The sequence below is a fragment of the Melanostigma gelatinosum genome (assembly GCF_949748355.1).
Source record: "Melanostigma gelatinosum genome assembly, chromosome: 4".
Taxonomy (NCBI): domain Eukaryota; kingdom Metazoa; phylum Chordata; class Actinopteri; order Perciformes; family Zoarcidae; genus Melanostigma; species Melanostigma gelatinosum.
In genome coordinates this window covers 28,109,023-28,123,313 of record NC_136637.1, presented here as the reverse complement: position 1 = coordinate 28,123,313, position 14,291 = coordinate 28,109,023, and the positions used below count along the sequence as shown (strand labels likewise).

General features: G+C 44.6%; 2 protein-coding genes across 5 annotated transcripts; one reads left to right on the top strand and one right to left on the bottom strand.

Moving 5' to 3' along the window:
• Positions 1-944: 944 nt before the first annotated feature.
• Positions 945-1,961, bottom strand: rangrf (RAN guanine nucleotide release factor). Of its 2 annotated transcripts, none has more exons than XM_079267222.1 (2): positions 1,921-1,961; positions 945-1,840 (listed from the first exon to the last, which is right to left on the bottom strand). In XM_079267222.1, exon 2 carries the CDS (start codon positions 1,745-1,747, stop codon positions 1,166-1,168), a length of 582 nt encoding a protein of 193 aa, XP_079123348.1. In that variant the 5' UTR covers positions 1,748-1,840; positions 1,921-1,961; the 3' UTR covers positions 945-1,165. The 2 variants fall into 2 exon arrangements, with proteins under 2 accessions (XP_079123348.1, XP_079123349.1); XM_079267223.1 differs by having other exon boundaries at positions 945-1,815; positions 1,921-1,950.
• Positions 1,962-2,933: 972 nt separating this feature from the next.
• vamp4 (vesicle-associated membrane protein 4) lies at positions 2,934-11,019 on the top strand. Of its 3 annotated transcripts, XM_079267421.1 has the most exons (9): positions 2,934-3,073; positions 3,959-4,107; positions 4,871-4,972; positions 6,166-6,212; positions 6,412-6,462; positions 7,383-7,483; positions 9,341-9,420; positions 9,562-9,613; positions 9,696-11,019. In XM_079267421.1, the coding sequence occupies exons 2-9, from the start codon at positions 4,105-4,107 to the stop codon at positions 9,719-9,721; spliced, it is 462 nt and encodes a 153-aa protein (XP_079123547.1). In that variant the 5' UTR covers positions 2,934-3,073; positions 3,959-4,104; the 3' UTR covers positions 9,722-11,019. The 3 variants fall into 3 exon arrangements, with proteins under 3 accessions (XP_079123547.1, XP_079123546.1, XP_079123545.1); XM_079267420.1 differs by lacking the exon at positions 3,959-4,107 and having other exon boundaries at positions 2,937-3,073; positions 9,345-9,420; XM_079267419.1 differs by lacking the exon at positions 3,959-4,107 and having other exon boundaries at positions 2,937-3,073.
• Positions 11,020-14,291: the final 3,272 nt, after the last annotated feature.

The window sequence follows — 14,291 nt, the reverse complement described above, 5'->3', positions numbered from 1 at the left end:
TCCTGAGGATGAGAAGGGATTGATGTGGCTTTTTGGGAGGGAGGGGAGGGGGGGGGGCAGACTCTCGTATTTGTTATTCAAGTTTTACCTGAACTACCTCGCTGTGATGAGTTTTATGCAACAGCAGACTCAAGTTTCCTCGACTAACAGCACACATAACTCAGGAAAAGTCTTCAAAGCAGAAGTTAATGAGGTTTTATTTCCAATCCATAAACTTCACCAAACTCATCCAGCTGAATGAAGCCATTCCAAAAAGTTATTCACGGTTCAGGCTAATGAATTATTCCACCATGAGACCAATAAAGGATGGAAACAGTTGACCGAATACATATTCCTGCTGGGACTGTCCTTCTCAATTCTCACTGTTTATGACCAAACTCAGGTCCATCCGACACCGAGGACTCTCTGAATATGAACTGTTCCTGAGGGAGTTTATAAGTGGAAACTCAGCTCACCTTTAACCTTCTGACTTGAATTGGCCATCACTTGTGTGTTTTTATTACTTTCGTACTGTAAAAAATACATGGAGGTTAAAGTGGAGTAGCACGAGCTGGCTGGCTGTGGGTGAATATTTAAGGTTCCGGGTTTGTGCTTTACAGATACTGTCAAGACTCTTCTCTCGAGATGTTTGTATCCAAGAATAAAAACATACTTTGGGATGGTGGAGGAGAGGCATGTGTGAGGAAGGAGGAAATGCTTGAGGAGGAGAACTGGAACGTGGAGGGAAACAGGAGCGGAAAATGTGCATGTCGATGACATTATGACAGAAACTCTCATATTTCTCTCAGGTTCAGACGATCACATAAAACAGAAATGCCATCAATGTGATCTGTGAGAGTTGCTGCAAGTCTCCACAGTCCACTTTTAGAGCATATTTAACCTACAAATATGTTCATCAGGTGATCCATAAATAATGAAATGGTCAAACAGTTTTCATCCGACACTTTTATTACGACAAAACCGTGATCATTTTTTAGATGTCAGAAAAACATCAACATCAAGGGCAGAACAGTACACATGTGTCATGGGAGCGACAGGGAACCACCAGACGAAGGAACTTTCAGGTTGAGATCCAAAGCCTGCTGGAGGCCTGCTTCTTACAGGGATCAGTTCAAATGTGCCGGGGACTAAATCAGGGCCCCACGCAGAGAAAGAAGCAGTTGCTCTACCCAAACAGTCCAGGGTTGTGCAGAGTCAGAGTCTGCAACAAGCGCTGGAAGTCCTGCACCGTCCACGGCTCTCTGTGCGTCGCAGCCGAAGCAGCACTGCTGCTGTCAGGGCTGATCCTCTGCGGGTCGTTGAAGGTGATCAGGACGTCCGTGGAGAACTGTGGCAGGCGGAACAGACCCAGGTGGAGGGTCACTTTGTTCCTCGCCTCTTCTTTGAATTTGGATACATACTGCGTCCCAGTCAGCATCCAGGCGGAGCTGCAGTCTGAGAGGGACAGCTCAGACTTGGACATGTGCACAACACTTGTGACCTCAAAAGCACCCGGCTCCAGAGCTTTGTTGCTGCCCGCGATGTCCTCAAAGTGATACCTGGCGGCGTCTCGGTCCTCCACCTGCCGCTGGTACTCCACCAGCTCCACGATCAGGCTCTGGTCGGTGTGCTCGTGGGCGAACACCTCCTGGTTGTCCGGGATCTCCCTCAGCTCACTAGTGTCTCTGGCGCTGTGGGGGAAGACGGCCGACAGCGCTCCACCGAACAGAGGATGAGACCCAGCGACGCTGCCTCCAGCACGCTGCATCTCTCCGAGAAGACCCGGGTACGAGCTCCGGAGGAACAGCAACAAACACGGAGTCTGTTTTTAACTGTCTGTAGTTACAGAAACACACTCTCTCTGTTTAAAAAGATAACAATGATTCAGGAAAACATAATAATACATATGTAAATGAAGCGTGATATACAGAGTTAGCTTACCAACTAAGTCGGAACTCTCTTCCGGTGAAAGTTGTATTCTTCTTCTACATTATCAGTAGAGGCACGCTCGAGCATGCGCACTGCTGCCATCTACAGGTGAGGCAGACATACTACATACACCTTAAAAAAGAAAAAAATGTGTGTGTGTGTGTATATATATATATATATATATATATATATATATATATATATATATATATATATATATATATATATATATATATATATATATATATATATATATATATATATACACACACACACACACACACACTGTATATACAGTTGTATACAAAGAGATTACAGTAAAAACTAACTGAGAATACAAGCAACAAAATGCCCAGGGACTGCAGCTGAAAATTTGCAAAGATGGATGAATTTACAGAAATTTCTATAAATTTGCTAAAAACTGTATAAATAAAGAAATAAATGAAATTGTTCAAGTTGAAATAAGGAATAAAATATAGCATGAATAAATTATAAATTACAGTAATTGCAAATTAATGAACTGCATGTAAACAGGAATGTAGTACATGCATAATGATATTAAAAGACCAAGTATATAAAGTGACAATATAATGGTAAAAGTTTCAAAAGTAAGCATACTTAAACAGAACAATGGCTCTTTGAGTGGTATATCAATATATCTCATAATACTTATTTGTTTTTCTTCTATTCTATAGATCTACGTTTCTTGATTTTTGCAATACTTTCTTTTATCTTTCATGTTCTAATTGTTATATAAATAACTATGAATTATAATTTACAAACGTTTCATAAGTCAAATTTGAATATGCGGTTATGATAGCTATCAAGTGCATTTGTTGGTGTAAAAAATACAAAATAATTCCTTTTGCCATGAATTAGAATAGAAGTAAAGAGCAGCATAACATCTAAATACTCACGTAAAGTAAAAAAGATGAAGGTTGACGCTGAGAAACATCTGCAGCGGCTCCTCTCCTCATCCTCCAGATGTTTGTGTTCATTTCCTGGTCAGCTGATTCAGACGGAGGAAAGACAAGCGGACCGCTAAGCTTCCATGATATCCTGTCTCTTCGTCCGGACAGCGTTTAAAACACCTGGATTAATACCCGAGTCCCTGTGTGTCTGTGTCTACCAGCATCGAACATCGGATCTCGTGGGGAAACATCAGGTAGCCACGTTAGCATCATTAGCTTCCATAGCTTAGCTGGGTAGCTAAATGTGACCTGAGCTAGCTACATTGGCAATTAGGTTAGCTGTGTTGGCGTTGATATCGGTCCACTTTCACTTAAATATGCTGGTGTAGTAGTGTAATAGTTAAAGTGTAGTAGACAGCGATACTCTGACGTATTTAAATGTATGCTAACAAACAGCTAAAGCAGCTAACAGCTGTGATTTAGCTAACGTTAGCTAATTGGGATCATCCCAGGGTCCTATGTTCCGTGGACATGTGTCTCTTGATATTAACTATTATTATCACGCACATTTGACGGCGTATTGAGACGCCAGTTGATAAAACTGTTGGTGATTTCCACATATTGACCCAGGGAAACGTACAAGAAACATTTGATGGAGGGAAAAAACATTGCTTAGAACATAAAACTCTTGAAAAGGTCGCCATCATTTCTCATATTAAGAGGATATTGTCTTGAGCTGAGGAACACAGGACCCTTCTATTCCTGAGAGCAGCTGAGCTCCTGAGATTTGATATTTTCAGCACTGGCTCCTTTAAAGAGTCTTGTTTGGACGTTGATACCATTACAGCAGTACTAAAAATAGCTGTACTTTGCTCAATGAAAGCAGCATCTCTTCTTCTCCAGGAGGATGACTCATTGCAATCCATATATTGATTGTTATCATTAATGATCTACAGATCTGCAGATGTCAGTTCTTTTGTCCGAACCTGACATCATGCTGTCTGTAATTGTAACTTTAATACGAACCAATTCAGCTTTTTTTTAAATGGATTCTAGCTTTTAAAACTCCTTTTGAAACCCTAACATGATGGAGTTGGCTTCTCTTTCTGTGTCCCTTCTTCTCGCTGTCGCTGCTTCAGAGCGAGCGCTGCCCCCTGCTCCTCTCCACCTCTGTTTACTGGAAAGCTCCTCTCCTCTTCTGGCTACCCAACGGCCTTTTTTTCCATATCGCAGTGCCAGACAAGAACGCTGCTGAGAAAGCCACAGTCAGACTGAACTGGATTCAATGGTATAAGTTGTATTGAGAGAGGTGTGTGTGTGTGTGTGTGTGTGTGTGTGTGTGTTTCCTCCCCCTGGTTACAGACGGGCCTGAGGATCACATGTTGTTTAGTTCAGTGTCACAGAGGCACTTTATTGAGGCGCCGTTTTGTTTTGGTGCACCGTTCCAAACGATGTTTGGAACAAGTAGCACCCAAACACACACTCAAGGGAGTGCAATTGGAAGAACAGCATGTTTTCCACATCCGATATGGTCGAGTTCTTTTCACCCAAAGACACACAGAGCAATGATGACATTTCCTTTCATAGCTAGTGAGACTCAATGTCTGCTCCCGCCAGGAATATGAGGAATTAAGACTTCTAAAGAGGACGTCTTTCTTTACCGAAAATGAAAAGGAGAGGAGAGGATTATTATTTCTTACACAGCTGGCGTAACAGATGAACTGCTTTCTTAACATGTTCCAGGAGGTAAATATTAGATTGCAAAGGAAATGAATGAAATCAGCTCTCCTCAGATTGCTCGACCAATAATTCTCCTGATTGCAATTGTTGCTGAGCGAGTTTAGATTTTGGGTCTTTGTTCATACACTCAATGCTAAGATAGTTGTGAACCTGCAAGTCAAATCACTCACTTCTGACCACCAATATTAGAGTACTCTCATCTAGCAGGCCGCCATGTCACATGTAACACTCATGAGCAGCAGGACCATTGTTGTTGACTGTCCACGTCATGATCTTCTATCCCCCCCCCCCCCCCCCCCCCTGTCCCACAGAGGGAGCCGGATCGGGAGGAGCAGCCTGAAGACAACATGCCCCCCAAGTTTAAACGACACCTTAATGACGACGAGGTCACGGGATCCGTTCGCAGCGAGAGGGTGAGACACACAGGAGGAGGGAGGGGCATATCGTTTGTATTACGCCATTTTGCGTGGAGAACCCTTCACCTCCCGCGGTTCAAACACACTGCGGCTACACACCTGTGTCTACTTATTGCTTGATTGTGTGACGTGACCCATCACCGACATGTTAACTGCCACCATGTGGCGTGGCATGCGAACACAACCGCAAAATCTAAAAGGAGTCCATAGGGTTATGGAACAAATATGAAACCACCAAAGCATCCATGTTGGCTGCAGAAACAGTCAAAAGCAGATGTTGACAGGAGATGCAGAGTGGACCTTTTAGAAGGAGGTTAAGTGAAGAAACTCCTGTAGCCAAATGTCTGGTTCTCATCAAAGTGATCACACACCCCCCCCCCCCCCCCCCCCTCGGTCCTGTTTCTCTGTGAAATCCTCTTTCTATCGTGTTGAACTGGGATCAAAGCTAAGCTTACTGGGAGACTTGCATAACAAGTGGCTCTCTTTGGTGCCTCACCTCCTGGCCTCTGGTAATAACAACTAGTCCTCCCTCACGTCTCCAACAATAGACAGCGAGTGTCGGTGCCTCGACTTGTAAAGTTCTTCATCATATGGTCACCATTCCCTCGGCTGTTTTGCAGATGACAGTGCATTACATATTTACTGGCACAATATCGGCTTGCAGCTGCCAACATAGAGCATCTGTGTTCATCTCTTAGCTCTGCATAGTGGCATGAGGTCATGATTGAATAATTTAACCGAAACTGCTTCTAAACTATGTCGTTTATGCTGCTCCTGAACTAATGGATCAACGCACTGAACGGAGGCACAACTCCCGCTTTCCTTAGAAATCATTCTTCCCCGGTAGCCGGAGTTTTACGGGAGTTTTAATTGAGGTTTGGAAAGCAGAGCAGCAGCAGTCTGATTGTTTTAGTACGTCATCACAACGTAAGTGCACTATAATAGTGTAAATGCTTTCGGGTATATCTGCCCTCTGAGGATGGACAGAAAAAGATTCTATCGATCAGCATTCATCTGGAGGTCAGTTTCATTTCTCTGTATCATCGGTTGCGAGTGCCAGGAAAGTACTCCGCTTGGCTGAGATGCTCTTACGGCAGCGTGTTCCTGAAATACATCTGAATTCATGAGAGTCATAGTTCAGTATCTAGAACGTTCTCTTATCTGACCTCTGACCTTTTCCTCTTGTACAGAGGAACCTGCTGGAGGACGACTCCGATGAGGAGGAAGACTTCTTTCTGTGAGTTTGTTTAATTTCTATTAAGACACAGCATACAATAAATTAATCAAATATATTTCCGTCCAATTCATCTAGAAGACGAGAGCAGTCATACATATTGTGAAATGTTTTGACACATAATAAACAGCGAAATAAGTCGTTACAGCTGAAAGTTCACATTAAATTGGTCACTCTGGCTTCATTAATACCCGTTTTCCAGGCGAGGACCCACGGGACCCAGATTTGGACCTCAGAATGACAAATTCAAGCAGTAAGTATGAACACATTCCTCCAAAACAACTGAAAGCCAGAGGTCAGAGGTCAGAGTGGTGTTGCCACCAGCTCACTTGCCAGATTCCGGTAATAAAGAATTTAACACTTTTTTTTTTTTTGCGGAGCCGATGATGGAAGTAGCTTAAGAGTGAGCCATCTCACTTCTTTTGCGAGTCGCACATGTGCATCACCCAAATGGTTTATGGGCTGAAGAGTTTGGTTCCTGAGAAGCTTTACGAGTATACGGCCCCAGGAATGTTTGCACATTACCCAGGCTCCCCATCGCCGTGCGTCTCTCTCTCAGGGTGTTTATAAGTGCCTTCGTGTGTTTATGTGTCCATGCTTCGCCGTGCCCCCCTGCTCCTGATTTGTTGTGGTTTTGCATGTTTATTATTACCTGCAGCTCCTCGTCTGAGACAATCAGTGTTAGACAAAACAAATTCCTTCGTCTTGTAACTCCCGTATGAGCCTCTGCTTATATTAATTTATGATTTCTCTGCTAATGTCCTCCCTCCAACCGACCCCGCATCCTTCAAAGAGGTAATGCTAAGAATGACTTTGCAATAAGAGTGACTGAAGGGTAATCTGCGCTTGTCATGCCATGCTCAGGTACGAGTACCGGGAATAAAGCAAGGAGCTGAGCATTATTCTGCAGATACTAAACGGGTGCAGGCAGATCATTGAGGCTTTGTATTGCCTGCCAGCTGGACCAGGCTAGCTAGAGCTAGAGCTAGAGCTAGAGCGAGAGCGAGAGCTAGAGCTAGAGCGAGAGAGGATGAAACTGTTGGGAAGACAGGTGCTTTGTGCTGTGGTGGGTTACCCCAAAAGAGAAGATCAGTCCTTAACAAATCTTACCTTTTATCATTCACGGTTGATTTATATCCTTTATGACCATCTCGCACCAACTTGTGTCCTCAGGGTGCAGTCGCAGGTTGACGAGGTGATCGATGTGATGCAGGAGAACATCTCCAAGGTGATAGAGAGGGGCGAGCGACTCGACGACCTGCAGGACAAGTCGGGTGAGTCACAGCGGGTTCGTTTGTGCTCGGCCACATGTTGACACAAACTCCACAGGGAACGTCTTTTATTTTAACGGGTACTTTCCACAGGTTGTTTGCACATGCCTCTGAGGATTGAGCCTCACTGTATGTAGGCGTGATGAGGCCCAATCATCTTCAATGTATTTTAAAGTCATGCAATGAAGGTTTGGGTAACGCCCTCAGCTTCTAGTGAGATCTCAGACCTGCATACCAGATGTTTTAGTAGTAATACACTTCATTATTTGGAGGCCATGTCCAAAAATGCGGCACCATGTACCAACATGCACTAAACACATGCACTGATGGCCAGTTATGTCAACAAAGAAACACAGAGTGAGAGTGATGTCATCCTCTGCTCAGGTTACTCAACATCTTTACACAAACCAAAGTTGTTTGCTGCTTTATTAATGCGCTGAATCCCACATATCGCACCTTTAAACAATGGAATTCGTCACAATACGAAGGAAACAAACATGACATTAGGGAACCGATGAAGCTTGAGGAATAACTCACGTTACACACACGAGGGAGCGCAGGTCTGGTCAGTTAATCTTTACTCCGAGCAAACAGAGTAAAGATCCTCCTCCTCGTTATGAGAGCGCTGATTGGGCTCACCTGTGGCTCACCTGTGGCTCCTCCCAGAGCTCATCAGGGTCATGGCACACTTTCAACAATAGAGGCAGATTATTCTTTTATGAGTAGACTCATCAATTAATTGACTAATCGTTGCAGCTCTATATTAAACCCTGCAGAGATACGTAATGTATGTCACATGTTTTAGTTGAAAAGAAATCATCAAAACTTCACCTTTGTGAGTAGTAGTGCTGCTTGCGTGTAAATACAGTTTGAAGTAGACTTCAAAGGTGCTAATGATATGTCCAGGTTCAGTGTTTTACCAGGTGTGTGTCTGAGCTTTGAACAGGTCTCACACTCACTCACACTCTTGTGTGTGTGTGTGAAATCAACAAGACACTTCTTCTTCTTCTTCTTCTTCTTCTTCATAAGATAAAAAGATGAGGCTGAAGTGTCTCATCTCAGTCTCATCATGAGCTCCACACAGATGTTGTATAACTGCTTCTCTCTGTCAGGTCGACCAGCCCACCAAGACAATGACGCACATCTGGAACACATCTGTTTGCGTGAGCCTTTGTGTATACGCGAGTTTCGCTGTATTTGTTGGTGTGTGTGTGTGTGTGTGTGTGTGTGTGTGTGTTGACCTCTATGCGATTCTCACGAGCGGTTTGCTCTCCGATCCATGTGCAGGCGAACCTGTCGTTAAAACTCCTGAAGATTAACAAGCGTCTTCTCAGAAGCCTCCCGTCTGAGCGCTTCTCTTCGTAGCGGTCGACCGGTCGTTAACAGGCACATGGCCGCGGGAACGGCCCGACACATGACGGAGACAAACGCTCCACAGAGGGTCCAGGGGCTCGGACGAGAGCGGAGCCGAGACCTTCCTGTTAACTCGCGTAAACAATCCAGTGGACGACGGTATCCAAGGAACAGAGCGGCAGCGTGGGCGAGCCTTTAGGAGAGGGCCATCACGACGCGGACAGACGGGAGGAAATGTGTTTTCACTCCGTGGTGTTTAAACTCGGCGAGTTGTTGTTCACCGTTAAATGCCAAACTGTTGATGGGAGTGATCTCACCAGCAGAGCTACGGTGTTGCATAACATGCACAACATCGGAGCCAGGCAGTTCTGAGTCACCTCGTCCAACATCGAAGGCCGAACAATAGCCAGGTCTTTGTTTACGTGGTGATTAACAGGTTTCTTTTTTTTCTCCCCTCTTCTCTAATTCATTTTTCCTCGTCCGTGCTGCGGTCCTGTCGTGTCCCAGAGAGCCTATCGGACAACGCGTCGGCCTTCAGTAGCCGAGCCAAACAGCTGCACAGGAGGATGTGGTGGACAGACACGAAGGTGGGCTGTCTGTTTTATATGTGTGTGTGTGTGTGTGTGTGTGTGTGTGTGTGTGTGAGAGACACACCTTCATTGTGTCTCTTTACTCGCTTGCACTCGCAGGTTTCCAGTGTTGTGAGGAATGTGTTGTTTCTTCCACAGATGAAGATAATTATCGCCTCGGTAGTCGTTGCCCTCCTGCTCATTATCATCAGTGAGTATTAGACCCGACACACTCAAACGGACATAATGTGCAGAACTTGTCATTAAATATTCCTTCTCTCTCTCTCTTTCAGTTCCAGTGATCATGCGACATCGCTAGTGTCTGACGAGGAGGATGAGGGAGAACTGTCCTCTTCCTCCCCCCTCCTCCCCTCTCTCTCTCTTTCTCTCGCTCTCTTCTTTGCACACAGTCCTTCACACCAGCTAGGGGGCGCCAGCCAGCCTCCCACACCCTCCCCATTGTCAGCCTGCGTATAATCCTCAAGGGATCTGGCTTCAACTCGCCCCTCAGTACAGATCTCATCATTTGTATTTCCACATGAATCTGCTGTGAGATCGGCACTGAGGCTCCCGGTTTGATCCCTGGTTTGAAAGTGAAGCTACAGATAAGGGAACGCCGGAGATATTTTAAGGCGGTTTGGGAGAAACCGCCGACTCTCAGCCCCTCTAGTCTAAGTGAAGGAGTGCTCCATGCCATGACACATATCACGTGTAGGGTCTTTGCCCTGACAACAGGAAAACTCCTGCATATTACATAGATAGTTTACTGTAAAGGGGATCTATGCCAACAGTCTCTCTTAGTGTAGCTGGTCTGAATCTGCTGCAGCAGCCTCGTATAAAGGCCATGAAGGCGCTTTTAACATTCAGCAAATGAACCTCAGACGTCACGATTCCTTGTGTGAGAGCGTTTATAGGGGACCCTTTGTGAACACGAGCACATTTCACCGTTCACATGTTCACCAGAAAACATCTGAGGCTCATCTGCGTCGTCAAAAGTGCGGCTTCTTTTACTCATTCTGGCAGGAAAGTGATTTCACTTATCAGGTATGTTTCCTCATCAGTGCAGATGATCGGGGAAAGGAAGGTCATCGATTCTCCTCCATAAATCACCGCTTTCCGTCTGCCCCTTGGTAGCTTGTTAAACTGTACGGCAGGACGGCGTCGAACCAAAACATCCAGGTCACGAATGTCTCCTCGGCCTCTCCGGACCGCTCGCCTCCCTCCCGGGTTGAGCCGGGCTCTGGGGCCCGTTGGCTCTGTTTGGTTTTAACGCTTCTTCTGTCTTTACTTCGCTGTTTTTCCTTATTTATGCCGGTCGCTCAATGCGATGTTTGTCTGAACACTGGTATTCCCACAGAACTGTTACATTACTTTGAAGCAGGGGTAACTTAAGATATGCAAGTTAAACGTCTCGCTGTGAAACAAACTTAGGTGTCATTGTGTTCTGGATTAATTAACTGTATAACACATTGTCAGCTCTACATTTTTTTTTTGTTGATGTAATTTATTTTAGCTGTAAATATTGATTCTGTAATGATGTACAATACTCTGCATTGCATTGGAAGACTGTGATATACTGATCCTTTTTGCTCTGGAATAAAGTGATTTTAAAGGGCACCGGTGTGGTTTCAACTGGTTTCAACTGGTCTTCCTGCGAGGATGACATCAGAAAAGTGAGGATGGGGGGAGCCATCGTAGGGAAAGTTTGGTTGATGGAAAGAAAGAAGATGAAAATGCCATCCCTTCACTCTTAACCACTTTCTAAATCCTGAGCTCTATTTTTATCTCATTAGCAAACTTTCTTTTTTATCGGTCTGACTTTACTGGCAGTGTGGAGTCCCAAGATGGCACGAAAGTTTGAAGTGACTGGACGCCGTGAAGCGCTATTGTTCCGACAGACCGGCTGCTCCTGTCCTCTACGGACAGTAGACACAAACGCACACTGACAGCTCTGCTCTTTGCTCAGCCAGCGCTGCCCAACCCTTCTCTGGGAGCAGACATTAAATTGGACCAGAGGGGTCTTTTACTTCACTGATCTACGGCAGATGGTATTCCAGCTCGCGCTAGTTGCAGTGTACTTATGGATGGTTGGTATGATGAGAGTTGGAAGTGGGACGCAGGTGTTGATTTTCAAACAAAATGCATTCAGACCAGAGAAACAAACCATATAGGTTTATCACTTTGGGTCCTCTGTGTACAATTAATGAGAAAACAAAAAGGACAGACCAATCAGTTTCCATGTCCTTTTGTAACCCGTCACCTGCTGTCTGCGTACAATCAGAGACGATCTCTGGAATCAGTGCAACTGAAACCCAGGTGGCATCAATCTCCCCTCATTTGGAGCTATAATTGGTCGTCAAATGCACTTTGACCAAAGATATGAATCAAATGCACGCTCTCAAGAGGCATAATCAAAGCGTACATATTGTTGGTGAAGTTGATAAACAAGTGAACATTTCCTTCCTCGGAACTGACAAACATTACAGCAGGAAAAATTACCCACAAAGACATTTTAAAGGGGAAGCTAACTCCTTCTCAAAGAGTACCGGTACTTAATCCTAAACCACTTATATGGGTATTTAATAGTGTTATTGATGGATTCAGGTCCAAATCTTTACAAGTATTTCATTTCTACAGATTCCTCCTATAAAAGCAATGAATGGAGTCTGCAGACTATTGAGAGAGGAGTATTAGTGAAGAGTGGCCGGTCCTCTCTCAATGAACCTGTGAATTGCTTATGCTAACTGATAGCATACACGTAGCTGGCGCTGATGCTAATATAGCATACAAATATATCCCGGCCCCGCATGTAAACTTAAATTCACAAATGTGTATTGGTTTGAACTGTATTTTGTGACAATGACCCTTTACAGCAACCTACCTCACAATAATCACAACAATAGCCTTCATGCTAGCAATTAGCTTTAGCGCCAGCGATGAGCGTAAGCTAACTGAAATGTTAACGACTATCATGAACGATAGTTTTAACGCAAGCTAATAAGCAATAAGCAAGCTAGCTAGCTAACTAGCCTGCTGCTAAATGAGTAAAATATAACAAATGAATGCCTCATCCCCACGCTCTTAGTAGCAATGTAGCAAAGCACATTGCTATCAGTCATTAGCACAGATTCACCAGCATTTGTCATGCGCTGACAGCTTAATGTCAAGTCCACAGAAAAGAGAGGAAAGGTTTATTATGTTATTGCAATGTGACATTTACAACTTGCTTTAACTGGAAAGTGGCTGTCTGGAGGTTTGATTCAGCCTCTGGTCAGGACTTTGTCCAGCAAAGGGTAAAATAATTCAGTGTTCCACGAGACTGTTTATTTGTTCGTGAGAGAACATTTCTATGCTCTCTTACTGCTGGAGACACACCCACACTGGCAGCAGAACATGTTTTGGTCCTTCATTGTAGGACTCATGCTGGATGACTTCAGATTCCAGGCATAGCAGCAGTTATTTGAGTCATGAAACAGTGATTTTCACCCCACAGAGAGAGACAGAGAGGAGTAGACGATGTGCCAACAAGCATTAGTCAGTCGCACACACACCCTGTCCAGTGGAGAAACAAGGGAGAACATCACGAGCTGGAAGAAGTGGAGAATACATTTCCTAATGATACTTACACTCATTCTAGTGAATGAAACATTGTTCATATGTTTAAACACTCCTACTACTTTCCCAGGAGCATGTCTTCACTCGTTCTCACCTATTTTTTTTGTACACATGGTTTTACTCTCATCTTTTCCTCCTTTGATGATTTATTTCACTCCTTTGTGAAATAAAGGAGTGGCCCACCGTCCACCCTCTCTTAAGTTTCTCATTCTTAAGATATTTCCTGTAAGAGGATGTGTTTTTCAAAGGCAGACTAAACCATATACCTCATTCATCCACTCGCCCATCTGTCCGACCGATCATAGACTTGCCTCATCAATCAAAGGCAACTGTCTCAGGTATACCACCAGCTGTCTGTAAACGAGCTCTGCCAGAAGCAGATGAGGCTGGCATCAATCGGCAAGAGGAAGTGTTTTTCTGAAGTGTGCAGCCTTTGCCCTCAAGCCTCCCTGGAGTGAAGAATCTGGGTCAGGTGGTGTTTTAGGGTTCAGGGGGGGTGGGGGGGGGGGGGGGGGGGTCAGTCGAGATGGATCACTTTTAGAAATAAGGGCTCGAAAGGGTTTCTCGTAAAGGGCTGAGGTTCTACCCAGCACCGTTTGCTTCTGAAGAACCACAGACTGAATATAAGAAGTGGACGTAGTCACCGTGACATCACCCATTGGTTTGTTGACTGTGGTTTTGAAGAACCCCCTGGGTGGGTTTTAGATGAAACACATGTAATGTGAAAGGTTTCTGGTAACAACCCACTGGGTGGGTTCTATATTAAATCCTTGAAATATAAAAGGGTTCTCGGTAGATGAAACCATTGCAATATATAGATAGAACCTCCAGAGAGGGATCTAGGTGGAACCTTTACATTATAGAAGGATTTTCTGTAGGACCTCTGCTATGGGGTTTTGGGTGGAACCTTAGATGCTTCTAGGTATAAATCTTTATGTTGGTAGGTAGAACCCTCGGAAAGGGTTCAAGGTGCAACTTTGTAAAAGGTTCTACCAGAAACCGAAAGGCTTCTCCCACGAGGACAAGCCAAAGAACCCAATATGGTTCTAGTTAGCACCTTTATTTCTAAGAACAAACACCGTAGGACTTTGAGACAGTGTAGGAGACATGAGGAGAAGAAGCGTAGGCGAGGAGCCAGGACATATTCTAGGAACCAAAACAAAGAGGCAGGATATGAGGGTAAGCTGAGACTTGCACAGCGAGGACCAGAAGGTGTGCGTGCGTCTGCACACCTGTCTCATTGCGTGCATCTCTGAGCAAGTGACTCACTTCCA